At 35.9% G+C, this 14,239-nt stretch overlaps 1 protein-coding gene across 1 annotated transcript in view; it reads left to right on the top strand.

Moving 5' to 3' along the window:
- LOC140145457 (uncharacterized) overlaps window positions 1-1,333 on the top strand; it is an 81,998-nt gene extending 80,665 nt beyond the window's left edge. The window contains 1 exon segment of the mRNA XM_072167171.1: window positions 668-1,333. Coding sequence (XP_072023272.1) covers window positions 668-820 — 153 coding nt within the window. The 3' untranslated portion in view covers window positions 821-1,333.
- The last annotated feature ends 12,906 nt before the right edge of the window (window positions 1,334-14,239 follow it).

The following is a 14,239-nucleotide window of genomic DNA, read 5'->3' as shown; positions in this document are numbered from 1 at the left end:
TAGCAATTTGACCTGCGGGTCACCATTAGAGTTTGAAATAAAACCTTCCTTTTTTTTTTCTTTTAGTATATACCTATAATATGTTTTGAAATACTTGCTGACTTGAATCAATTTTGTTCACACTGAGGGCACTCTCAACTTGAGACATGACACAGTATATACCTATAATATGTTTTGAAACACTTAATGACTTGAATCAATTTTGTTCACACTGAGGGCACTCTCAACTTGAGACATGACACAGTATATACCTATAATATGTTTTGAAACACTTAATGACTTGAATCAATTTTGTTCACACTGAGGGCACTCTCAACTTGAGACATGACACAGTAGTATATACCTATAATATGTTTTGAAACACTTAATGACTTGAATCAATTTTGTTCACACTGAGGGCACTCTCAACTTGAGACATGACACAGTATATACCTATAATATGTTTTGAAACACTTAATGACTTGAATCAATTTTGTTCACACTGAGGGCACTCTCAACTTGAGACATGACACAGTATATACCTATAATATGTTTTGAAACACTTAATGACTTGAATCAATTTTGTTCACACTGAGGGCACTCTCAACTTGAGACATGACACAGTATATACCTATAATATGTTTTGAAACACTTAATGACTTGAATCAATTTTTGTTTACATTTCCAGGTTGGATACGAGGCAGGAGCTAAAGCCCAACAGCTTCCTCCTGTTTACATGAATGAACTAGACAATGAACTCATTCCAGTATTACATAATGCAGTCTCACATCATGAGGGCGGACCTGTCGTACTTGAATTAATATTCCACATCATTGAATGACGGCATGAATGGAGAAGAAGGGAGTTATGAGTTGAGTTGGTTTCATATATTCATCAAGGCAGACCTGTCATACAATGGACTCTTCTCCAGTATTACATAATGCAGTGTCACATCACAAAGGCGGACCTGTCGTACTTGAATTAATATTCCACATCATTGAATGACGGCATGAATGGAGAAGAAGGGAGTTATGAGTTGAGTTGGTTTCACATATTCATCAAGGCCGACTCGTCATACTTGAATTAATAGGTCATATTGAATGACAGCATGGATGGAGATTAGGGGAGTTGTGAGTTGATATGATTTCACATATTGCCAGCAAGCGCCATTATACCAAGATTTCACATATTCATGAAGACGGACCTGTCGTACTGGAATTAATATTCCACATCATTAAGCATTGATTCAGGTTAAAAATTGTAAACTACTGTTAAAAAGGTATTGCTACATTTAAAGGGTCATTTTGTGATTTCATCATCTTTTTTCAATATGGATATATATATATATATATATATATATATATATATATATCGATGAGAAAACCTTATTTTCAAAATGTCAGTTGATTTTGCGTTTCCAAACTATGCATAATTAAATAGTTTTATTACCCCACTCCTTAGGCCACCCACAGCCAGAAAATACAAATACAATTTCTTAGGTAAATGATCAAATCTGCAAGAAATGTTATGTGTACACCCCTACATACATACATACACCCCTACACACATACATACACCCCTACATACATACATACACCCCTACACACACCCCCATCCCCATGTGTAATCGCCTCCAAACGTGGACGCTGTTGAGGACCATGCAAACGTGGTCGTCTGAATCCGTACTCAATCAACATACCAAGGACGTTTTCCGCCATTTGGTTTGTGTATTTTTGTGTGTATAGAATTTAACCTAGCAACTGCGGATGTTATTTCTTATATACCGATAGAGGTCGTATTTCGCATATACATTATACATGCATTTGCGGTCGTTTGCAGGCATCCAGAAACCGAGGACAGTTCCCCATTGCAGGATGGTCCGCGGTTTGAATGTGAAGTGCGAGTGTGTGTCCTCGTTTGCTGGCAAAAACAAACGCACCCCTACATACATACTTACATTATGTAGTCCAAGGTTTCTGGTGGTATAAATATCTCCACATTTTAAAGGTATGTAGGGAGAGTGTGAAGTTATGAATCACAAAATTCCCCGATAAAGAAGAAGCAGTTGATGATGTCCATACATGTTTCATCAAATTCATATTTAAAAGTGTGTATCAAGTGCAGGGTCTTAGCTAGAAATTGAGGTTTGCACATCAATGATTAGAATAAAATTGTTTGTCCTAATTTGACCGTTAAAACATTTTCCAAACTTCTACAACCCATTGGGGGAATTCAAATATGTGTTGCTATGGTCTTGTTTTGCAAATCTGGTCTACTAAAAAGGTCAACAGCCTTTCTCAACACCTACAATGTAGCATCTGTCAAAGGCACTTAAGTGGCTCGTCCCAGGAGCAAACTCCCCGTCTAAAATAACGGACAGACGGGTGGCTAGCTAAGACACTGATCGAGTGTAATCTCTCATATATACCATCAGCACATATCATTGTATACATCTTATGAACAGAGATAAGGAAGCGTATGTATTATAGATAGAGATAAGCAATTCAACATTATCAAATTTAAAAAAATGAAAAAGCAAAAATATCCCATGGACACTACTGGCCAAATTCTTGGCCTATAAGAACTATTTTGATGGGTTACAAAGAGGGCTATATCATGTATTGCGCCAATCAGAGATATGGTAAGAATAGTCAGTACAGCTGAAGTTGATTAAGCATAAAATTACTGAGAGATGTAACAGCTCTATTTTGATTGGTTACTCAGATGATTATATTATGTATTTATCCAATCAGGGGCTCTGTAAGAAAGACAGTAGTGTCCATTTGCTCACCTGCTGTAATTATAGGTGAGCATATACCGTCGTCTGCATCACATACTATAAAATTACTGAGAGATGTAACAACTCTATTTTGATTGGTTACTCAGATGATTATATCATGAAATTATCCAATCAGGGGCTCTGTAAGAAAGACCGTCGTCTGCATCACATACTATAAAATCTCAAAAGGCTGCCTTGGTGATTTTTGTTATCATTGTTGTATTTCATATTATTTTATATTTCAGCATGCTCCTTTCATTTATGAATAGACATGAGATTATATTATTGTGAAAATACCTCAAAATTAATATTTAAAATCTCATCACACTTAATGATAATAATAAAATAAATCACACAAGGGAGCTTTTTGTGATACGACACTGATGCAGACAATGATATTACTTGTAGTTGCCAGTGTATAGTATACATATACCCATAGATTATATCAACACATTAGCTACTTCAATCCAACATTTTGAAATAGTGTAAATAACACAGTGCCTTAAATTATTACGAGTATGATAGTTCAAAATCAAGAATATATTTAACCCCATGAGTGCTACTTGCTGATTGGTTACAAGACGACTATTAGGATTTATTGAGCCAATCAGCAACATGGTAAGAATGGTGTTAGTTGAAGAGGTTTAATCCCATGAGTACTACCTGCTGATTGGTTACAAGAAGACTATTATGATTTATTAATCCAATCAGCAGCATGGTAAGAATGGTGGTAGGGTTGAAGAGGATGAACCCCATGAGTACTACCTGCTGATTGGTTACAAGAAGATTCTTTTGATTTATTGAGCCAATCAGCAACATGGTAAGAATGGTGGTAGGACTGAAGAGGATTGAGCATGAATATTTAGAAGCTGTATTTTAATTGGTTACTCAGATGAATAAATAAATCATGTAATTATCCAATCAGAAACGTTGTAAGAAACCAGAGGGTTACTTTTTATCTTACATGTAATGTGATTGGTCACTCAGATGAATACATCATGTAATTATCCAATCAGAAACATTGTTAGAACAGGGGGTTACAAGCAAATTATATTAAATTCCATCTCAGCAACTGCAGAAATAAAATTCATTTCTTTGATGTATATCTTCTGCCATCAATGAATACCTGAATTCTCCATATATTTCTATATACTCCCTACATAAGTGGGCTATTCCTTTTAAAATCCACACACCCTTGTTGATTCCAGTCACACCCTTTGTTCATTCGAGCTGGAAATGTTTGCTAGTTTTGTGTTGATTACCAGTTGAAAATTCTTTGAAATTTACAAAACAAAGTTGAATAGTGCATGATTCGGCCTAAAATAAGTTTATTTGGAACTCCAAAGAATTTCCACAACATTTTCCACTTTTTATGGATGAAAATGGTTGAATCTAATAATAATATAAACAATTGGATTTGGTTGGTTCTTCAAGGGGTGTGTGGTATTCAAATGGAATTGCCCAATTGGGTTATTATAAAATCATGTAATATACAAAGCTTTTAACTTGGACTTAACAGTGCATATGTGATCTGCAGACTGTTATAAACATACTTTCTCCTCCCATGGTTTTTGGTGTCTAATATTGGTTTCATACTTTCTGCTGATTGCAGCTGCATGACGCTTCATCATGCCGCTTGTAGTTTTCTGCAACCTGAGCAGGAAACTACTGAGCGGCAGCGGCATGACAAAAATTGTATTCTATTCGTACCGTCAGAGCTGCACTGCTCCCAATTTGACTTAAATTTAACTCCTAGCAATCTGCCACTTTGGACAAAGCGGTGGAGTCATCGGTACATCGGTTTGCCGCTGGTCACTGCTAAGCGTTTCTGGTGTGACTGCGCAGTGAAGCAAAATAGAGTTCAAATAAGCAAGCGGCAGGAAAGTATGAAACCAGTATTATAGTTCCAAAACCTTTCTAGACATCCAGGTCTGTACGCAGACGTGCAGCATTTCCAAAATGTGGACCTGCTCCCCCCATACAAAAATACAAAATACCACCTCCAATTTGCACTCCAAGATATATGCCAGACTTAGTTGTATTGTTATCTTGGGCTAACCCTTATGGGAGACATCACCTTAATCTCCCACACAGGGATTTCAAACAGAATCACCCAATTAGTAGTCCCATTGAAGATTCACACTCCCTGTGTGAACGATTTAGGTTATGTCTTCCATAGGGGGTGTGTGGATTTGAATTTTGTATCAGATTTTGACAGATGCGTTACAGTTTATTGCCCTGTGAAAGATATATAGTGCAGGTTGCTGTGTTAATTGCAATTCCTTTGGTCAGGCTGAAATCACACAAAGGGCTAGTCTAGGCTCCAAAATCATGGGTAGAGGAAAGTATGATATAAACACAATCATAATTATGTGGTTTATTCGGAGTTAAAATCAATACCCTATGGAAGACATGACCAGGGACAGGCGATTTGCGCGGAACTTTTTTTCCGCGCAATTCCGCGCAATTTGGATATTTTTTTCCTGTGGGCAGAGATACATGATTTGCACTGAAAAAAAAAAGTTCCGCGCAATTCCGCGCAATTTGCTATTTTTTTCCGCGCAAATCGCCTGTCCCTGGACATGACCTTATCTTCCACAGAGGGAGCATGAATTTCAAATGGGTTTATCTGATTACCCTGCTTAAAGAAAGTATAAATAAATGGGTTTCTCCATTTGAAATCTACACCCCCTGCATGAGAGATTAAGATTATATCTTCCAAAGGGGGTGTAATGGATTTCAACTGGAATAGCCCATATGCAAGATGTATCATTTTGTTATGTAAGACCGCTCTACTAATATATGCATTCTTTGATATCAAAAAAACTATTTTCATGTATTTGTATGTACATACGCAGGCATATATGGATCTTATGTTATATCATCTTTTTATGTATAGTCAATTTAAATGACCTGTATGTATTCAATTAGCAGTTTTTTATAGCAGTGAATTATGCAGTGAATTACGATGATGAATGCTTGAGAGTCAAACACTTGGGGGCGGTATTACATCATATCATTGTGCATTTCTGATAAACAATGCAAGAAAAGAATTTTCCCTTTCATGTGACGGACCTTTTATGTTGATATCGAAGTGCATTTTCAAATCTTTCACTTGTACACTGGACTATGAGCAATGTAAATATGCAAAGCCAAGGGTAGCGGACATTTCTACAATCAGACTTTACATGTACTGCAATCAGATTTTTGTGTAACAGCACTACACTTATAAAATGTCCAGTTCCCTTTACATGTATGTATTCAGTACAATGCTCATAGCCCAGTGAGTTATCAACTTATTTGAAAAAGTACTTCCTTTTTGTGCTCAAGTAGTTGATATAATATTCTATTATTCAAAATCGCGCACTGTGATTTGTTGAAATGCATCACATGAAAAAGTGGCCAGGGCAACAAACTTTATGTTCTTCTCGCATAACAGTGCACAGCAAAGCGTTATGCAGTATAAGCGCCGTTACACATTCTACGCAAAGCATTACGCTTGGTTATACGTTCAATATTTATGCAATACACACTTGTCACTTATGCTTTGGCTACGCGTATGCGCACCACCTTGAAGTAAACAACTTCAAATATTTGGGCAAAAAAGTGATATTTTCTTTTTAAATCATACTATTTTGTGGTAATAGAATAGAAATAAAGGGTGCAGCATTTTCCTTTACACGTAAATTATGTGTCCTTGGCAGTTAAAATGTTTAAATAATGGGTTTGGGCCTCGTACACATTATTTGGGTGTAAAGGACAATACATTGTATTATTTATATTACCCTTTATTTCTTATAATGTGTGGCTTTGAGTGTGAAACTATTCTGCATGGCAGTGTTCCCTCAAAGGCTGTATGTCGCCAAAGAAGATATCTTACCCTTCCCAGAATCCTTTGCAACATGATATATCACCTCATTTCATCAAGTGATTCTCATATTACTTTGTACAGGTTCCCTTTGTTTCATGTTGAGAATAGACTGGCTAAACATGGGTCGATAGTCAAGAAATAAACATATTTTGCAAGATCTAGATGTACTCTGTTCATTGAGGTACACTTCTTTACTAACGACCCATGTTGCGCTAGATAGCACAGAATATTGAAACGGGACAAATGCATAATGGGAAGTGTAAGATACCTTCTCTGGGTATTTCCATGGTGTTCAGCTGCATAACCAGCTTGGACATTGGGCTATTCCATTTGAAATCCATACTCCCCTTGTAGATTATGTACCGTCAGTCTTCCACAGAGGGAGTATGGGTTTCATATAAAATAGGCATGGTAACTTCAATTTCAAATAATCACTCCAATTGTGGAAGATTTAGGTAAAGCCATATACATAAAACTGATTAAATTTGATAACATATCCTAAACCCATGAGTGCTGCCTACCGATTGTATTATGATTTATTGAGCCAATCAGCAATGTGGTATGAATGGTGGTGAGCTTAAACATTTAGAAGCTGTATTTTAATTGGCCACACAGATGACTATATCGGATGATTAACCAATCAGAAAGGCTGTAAGAAAGACAGTAGACCTATTATCTCATTCTAAACATACTTGTATCTCATTCAGCATTTGTGGGTGCTAACAATGAATATAAATCATCACCATAGTCAATATCCATAACAAAATTGGGAATGAGATTAAGTGTACAGTCAGAAATTCTTGCACAGTAAATTGTGCAATATTAAAAATGTGGTATAACTTCATATGATATAATAAATCTTTACATCATTGTGAAAATGAAATAAATAGATGTATAGAGAATTGGGCTATTCTGGTCGAAATCCATACACTCTCTATGGAAGACATGAGCTTAATCTTCCACACAGGGAGTGTGAATTTCAAATGGGATTACCTGAATAGGTGACTCCATTTGAAATCTACACCCCCTGTGTGGGAGAGATTATGGGCATTCTGACGGTCGGCATGACGTCACTTGTGATAGATTGATTCATCCCATTGGCCGTTTTTGCAGAGGTTCGGCTGTTCCCTCTTGCGCTCTCGTACACAAAGGACACTTACCGTTGTACTCAATGGGGGAAATCGCAAAACATGTCATAAAATAAATACCTCTTGGTGAAAAAATTCAAAAAGTTCTATTTCTTATCAGGGGAATAAACTCCCAATAATTACAAAAGGAAAAGCAAATTGGTGTATTCTATGCAGAGAAACTTGACTGGAACTGAAAGGCCCTGTACAAACCAATTGTCCCCTTTGACAGACATGGGAAATGGGTAAGTACACTGGATGGAACAACCTCGACCGTGAGAATGTCTTCCATAGGTTGTGTATGGATTTCAACTGGAATAGCCGTTCTGTAAGTTTTGAATTTGATTCCTAACTCATGAAGAAGGGGTCCAAATATAAATCAAAGTGAATGTATGAACATTAAGTTTTGAATATGCCTATGTTGTTTATAATGTTACACAATCATGAGTATACACCATACAGTCACCTTTACCTCCAGATGCATACCTAGGGGTCGGGGAGGGATCAACCCAAGAGATTTCTTGTAATGAGGACATTGGACAAATAAGATGGTATAAATCACCCATTTTCTAGTATTTATAATCAATCTATTCAACCTTTTTTGCTGTTTTCTCTTTATTTAAAAAGCAAATGTAATAAATTGAAAAGATATTGTTTATTTTTTGTGTAACCCTGGGGTATTCCTGTAGTAAAGACCCCCAGTGTCCATAGTAGCCTCAAGAGTGTATTATTTTAATTGCATAAAACATATGAATTATAATTTGACAACGGATGGATGCTAGCAATAGGTTATACCATTTAAAATCAACACTCCCCTGCTGGAAAATGTTAGAAATATCTTCCACAGGGGGAGTATGGATTTATATGGAATAAACACATTAGGCAACTCCATACTGAGTTTTATCTAATCTATACACCCCCTATTGAAGACATGACCTTTATCTCCCACACAGGGGGTGTAGATTTCAAGTGGAGTCACCCATTCTGGTAACTCCATTTGTATTTCACACTCCCTGTGTGAAATATTAAGGTAATGTCTTCCATAAGGGGATGTATGGATTTCAACTGGTTGATCATTGCCACGCACAAAATACTGGTAGGGCTGTAGGGTTATGCTAATAGTGCTATGAGATATATAAGCTCTATTTTGATTGGTTGCTCAAATGATTATATTATGTAATTGACCAATTAGGGGTCCTGTAAGAAATTATTGTTTGGACTTGCTGCATGAGGATGAGCAAATATACCTTTTCATGTAGTGATGAAAATTTATGTTAATTTGTACAAATGATATGGTTTAATTAAGTTGCATTTTATCTCATTAATAATAGCATAATATTTATAATATAATTTGTATTGTATAGATCTGGTTATGTAATTAAATGGCATATAATGTTATATCAGTTTAACATTACTTTTCATGTAGTAGTGTGTTATTTCATGTTCTGCTTTTATTCCATTTGCAAAAAAATTTAAAACTAGAGCGATAACCGCACCATAGCTGAACCATGTGGCTTTGGCAGTATATTGTGGTAGGCCTATACCACTGTCACCCGGAGTCTGTAATGGACATAATCTTGAAATGCTACGAAGGTATGACCACCCGAGTGGTGTTAATGAAAGAGGAAAAGTAAAGAATATAAAATAAACTAGAGCAACTGTGCCCTTTGCAAGGGCACGAGGTGTTAGGCGGATGACTGTGACGATCTGATCAAGCAGCAATACTGTGCAGGATAGTATTAATTTTAATAAGACTGTTTCATTAATTGCCGTTTTAATATACCTTGATCGTGAGAAGCTGGCATTTTGAAAACTTGACTTTTGACCTCTGTATGACCCCTTAATGACCTTAAATGAATTTTAAAATATTTAAAACATGTTAAGAATGTCATAAGGATCATTGCATTTAAATTTCAGGTCAATTGAAGCATTTTGAAAACTTGACCTTTGACCCCTTTATTGCCCCTTAATGACCTTAAATGAATTTTAAAATATTTTCAACATGTTTAGAATGTCATAAGGATCATTGCGTTTAAATTTCAGCTCCATCGCAGCATTTTGGAAAACTTGACCTTTGACCCCTTTATGACCCCTTAATGACTTTAAATGAATCTTAAAATATTTTTTAAATGTTTAGAATGTCATAAGGATCATTGCATTTAAATTTCAGTTCAATTGGAGCATTTTGAGAACCTTGACCTTTGACCCCTTTATGACCCCTTAATGACCTTAAATAAATTTTTTAATGTTTGAAACATGTTTAGAATGTCACAAGGATCATTGCATTTAAATTTAAGCTCAATCGGAGCATTTTCAGTTAAAATGACCTTTTTGACCCCTGGATGACCTCCGGACGTTTGGAAATATTTTTATTATATTCTTTATGTTTTCCTCTTTCATATGACACCACTCATGGGGTCATACCTTCGTGGCATTTAGAGATATGTCCATTGCAGACCAAATGGTTAGTCAGTTAGTAAGCTAGTAACTTAGTAAGTAAGCTAGTAAGTAAGCTAGTAACATTCACTCTTATAGGCTGATACCATTTCATGGTTCAGCAAAAATATGGTGCAATATGAGGAGCTCAGCTACATAATTTTGATGTGGAAGCCATGTAAACAATACAAGACATATAGCTACAGGTCCAATAGTAAAACACATCCTGAAAAGTATTATCCCCCTTTTATCATGAGGCAATAACTCAAAATCTATGCATCCCAATTTGAATCTTGAGATACCAAAATGAAACACAGATGTTCTGCAAATTTGATGCCTTATTTGTCTTGATAGCCTTAAAATTGTCTCCAGAGTGACCCTTTGAATGAAAATAATCTATGCACATTCAAAAATTGCCCCTAAACCTATTGATAATGTTGCTTTTGTTATCTAGTAATCACTCACTGTGTGTTATCCTTGTCCAGTCATGTAAAGAATGTAATGAAACATTGAGTAGCTTTTTAGTGCCACCTTTTTGTTTCTGCATCTCTCTTCATTCAAGCAGGAAAGTTGAAAAGAAGGAGGAGAACGGAATTATATCCTTGAGATAATCCCGTAGGTAATCCTGTCGCACCTATTCATAGTCCTTTATTCTCAAGTAGTTACACATCTACTTGAGTAGCCTTTGATGTGATGTGTGTTGCCGACTACGGTTGATTAATTTTCACTCCAGAATTGAAACCATATCCAATGTTTCTATAGAGAATCCCTTGAAAGTATGACACGTGTGTGTTAAGTACCTGATGTTGCTCTGAAGGGATGCCACACGTGGATACTATAAGAAAGAAATGTAGTTTTGTAAAGATTCCAAAAAAATCCGCTCATTTTGGAACATATATTAATTATTTAGGAGAGTGTTTTAGGATTTTGTTAGAAAAGGGATAATTTTTGATCATCTATATTTTATTGTTTTATGTATTTTCCTGTCATTTCCTGCAAACCTAATAAAGATATTTTGATAATTGAAAATAGGCTGTATCATAAATCGTAGAGGTTGAAAGCGTAACCAAGCGTGCAAAATTATTATTTGCCATGGAACTTCGGTCATATTTTATTTGAAATAAACAGGATGTTAGGATCTGCATGCATGGTATGCATAGTATTGATGATATACAGACAATGACCTTTCCCTATAACTAGTAAGCAGCAACTTGTGTATCACACCCGTCATGGGTTCGAACCCTTTTGTTGTATTTTATTGTTAAACCTAAATAGTGTGATTGCTTTTGAATGAGCGGCAACACACATATTTTGTTTGAGGATAGCTGGATCTATCTCCTTTCTTTACATCTTCTCTGATTCAAGGTGTCACCATGGCTACAAATTTTGAGCTATCCAGACAAATGAGGTATCAAAATTTCTATAGCTAAAATGAGTTCTTTCAAATTCTGTACTTCTGCACATTAAATTTCCCTGTGTATCCTTATTTTTATGTAATTATTGCAAAATTAAAGAGGAAAGCAAGCACATCCTCTAAAACTAGTATGTTTTCTTCTGTTACCAGAGAAAAAGAAACCACTTTTGCGACAGTCGTCTTCATTTGCCATTGTGGTATCACACCACCATCCCAGGATATAAACACAGCCAAATTAAAAAGTCGCCAGTACTAGTTCCATCGCCATTTAATCAGAGTCTGATGAGTTTATGGCAAAATAATTTATATAATAATTTTATATACACTTTCCTTTGAAGGTTGATACCAAATTTGATAGCAAAAGTTTAATCATCATGAGCATAGGAACCGTTGTTTGGAAATTCATGCAATTTTTAAAATGACATAGGCAGTTGTTCTCACGCGGCAGGGCTAGTGTGAGTGTCAAGAATTACGTTGCCTGAATAGGCCGGCAGGTTATCGATTATAAACCACCTCTTCTCAACATCTACACACATCTGAGAAGTCTAATTTCATTGTCATTAAAGGTTTACCCATGCATGTCAAAATGCAAATCAAATACCCTGCTCTTTTAATTGTGCGCAGGCAAGTGTACAATGATTCCTGTACGGGTTGCTTCAGGCCACATAATAAGCTGATAACCATGCATTGGTTTTTGCATGGTCAATTCGTAATTTGTCATTTTTAAAATTGCACAAATTTCCAAACAACGGTTCCTATGCTCACTTTGATTAAAATTTTGATATCAAATTTGGTATCAACCTTCGAAGGAAAGTGTATAGAAAATTATTATATAAATTATTTTGCCATGAACTCATCGGACTCTGATTAAATGGGGATAGAACTAGCTGGCGACTTTTTAATTTGGCTGCGTTTAGTTTAATAAGCCGTTCATTTCAATAAAACTAAAGTGTATGTAATTTTACTGGAACATCCCAGAGGGTGTATGTAATTTAACTGGAACAGCCCAGAGTGTGTATGTAAATTAACTGGAGCAGCCCAGAGGGGGTACGTAATTTAACTGGAACAGTTAAATTAAATATACCCTCTGGGGGTGGCTGTTCCAGTTAATTTACATACCCCTCTGGATTGGCTGTTCCACCTGTTTACATTATTGCATGACCCAAAATATGGATTTTATCAGGTGGTGGCTGCATTGCATTCTCTAAATTCAGTAAATTTTCATTGTCAACCGTGTAATTGAATGGGATTATTTTGAAATTTTAAAACGCTTGAAATATCACAAACAAATAGGCCTATGTTGATAAATAATATAAATACAAGCTAAAACCGTTGGGGTTCGATAATGAACCCCACAAAACTAAACAACACTATATTGGAAAATGCCATACGGCCAGGCGGTTTCACAAGTTGCCGGCTCGATCATGTCATCCGCCGCCTGGATTTTATGTGTAGATGGTTCCGTGTTTGATGCATGTGTAGTTGGACCCTGCCCATAATGATGGATCATAATAGTAAACTCGCTGGGTGGGCGCTTATAGGGGCATGGCGGTAAATGAACAATTCTTAAACACTTGAGAATGTTTTTGCAATCTCATTGGTTCTTACCCTTGTGATATGACACGATATCACACACTTTAGCACATTTGTGTCAATGCGATACTCGTACGCACTATTTGAACCAATCGGAGGTGCATAGCAACAATCGGACTGATCAATTCTAAGCCCTAGGAAATTCCTTGTAAAATGTAGGATTTAATGTGATTAAAACTTGGTATATTTATGATAAATATATTTATTTGCATTGAAGTGTTTAAGAATAAGAATAAAGGTATTGTTTTTAGCCGCTGTCGTGCATCTATCGTCTCATATAACACGCGGCATCATAATTTTCGGCGTAAAACAACTCGGCTTCACCTCGTTGTAATTATAATGATGTCGCCCGTGTTATATGAGACGATAGATGCACTCCAGCAGCTAAAAACAATACCTTTATTCTCTAAATACAGGACATACAGGGTGTCCCAGAAAAAATTACCGGGCAAATAAATATGGTCGTAAGTCGAAAAATAGACATCAGAATCCAAAAGTCGAAATATCAGCGTGTAGCCCATCTTATTCTACCTCTTATATGCCGATTTTACTGGAATCGATTGATTAATCGCGAAGAAATGAGCGATTACATAACGCCTGTGTCAATTCACTTCATTCCAAGTTTGAAAGAAAGATCATTGAACACAATGCGCACTAGTGGTTAAACTCTCAATGGGCTTCATATTTTGTTCTATGAAATCAAGTTTCTTGCAAAACATTTAATTAGGTTTTGTTCAAATTTGAAAACCTGCACGATATTGAAAATGAAAGCTTGCATGTAAGATAAAGCTCGGTATTTGTAAATATCTTTTTTCGTTAATATTAACATAAATGTTGCATAGAGAATTACTACATAAAGAATTCCAGCTGGCTTAAAAATTTCTCACACACATTAATGTTTTGGGAATATTTCAAAGAAATTGTAATGCAAAGTTTAAATTCTTTTAAACTTCAACATTAATGTTGCGTGGTATCAAAAATCACACGTATAGCTGTAAGCACTTTATCAATGTCATTCTGGGCTCAAATGTTCTTTGTAA

This window comes from Amphiura filiformis, chromosome 2 (genome assembly GCF_039555335.1).
Source record: "Amphiura filiformis chromosome 2, Afil_fr2py, whole genome shotgun sequence".
Classification (NCBI taxonomy): domain Eukaryota; kingdom Metazoa; phylum Echinodermata; class Ophiuroidea; order Amphilepidida; family Amphiuridae; genus Amphiura; species Amphiura filiformis.
This window is presented reverse-complemented; position numbering and strand designations above follow the sequence as displayed.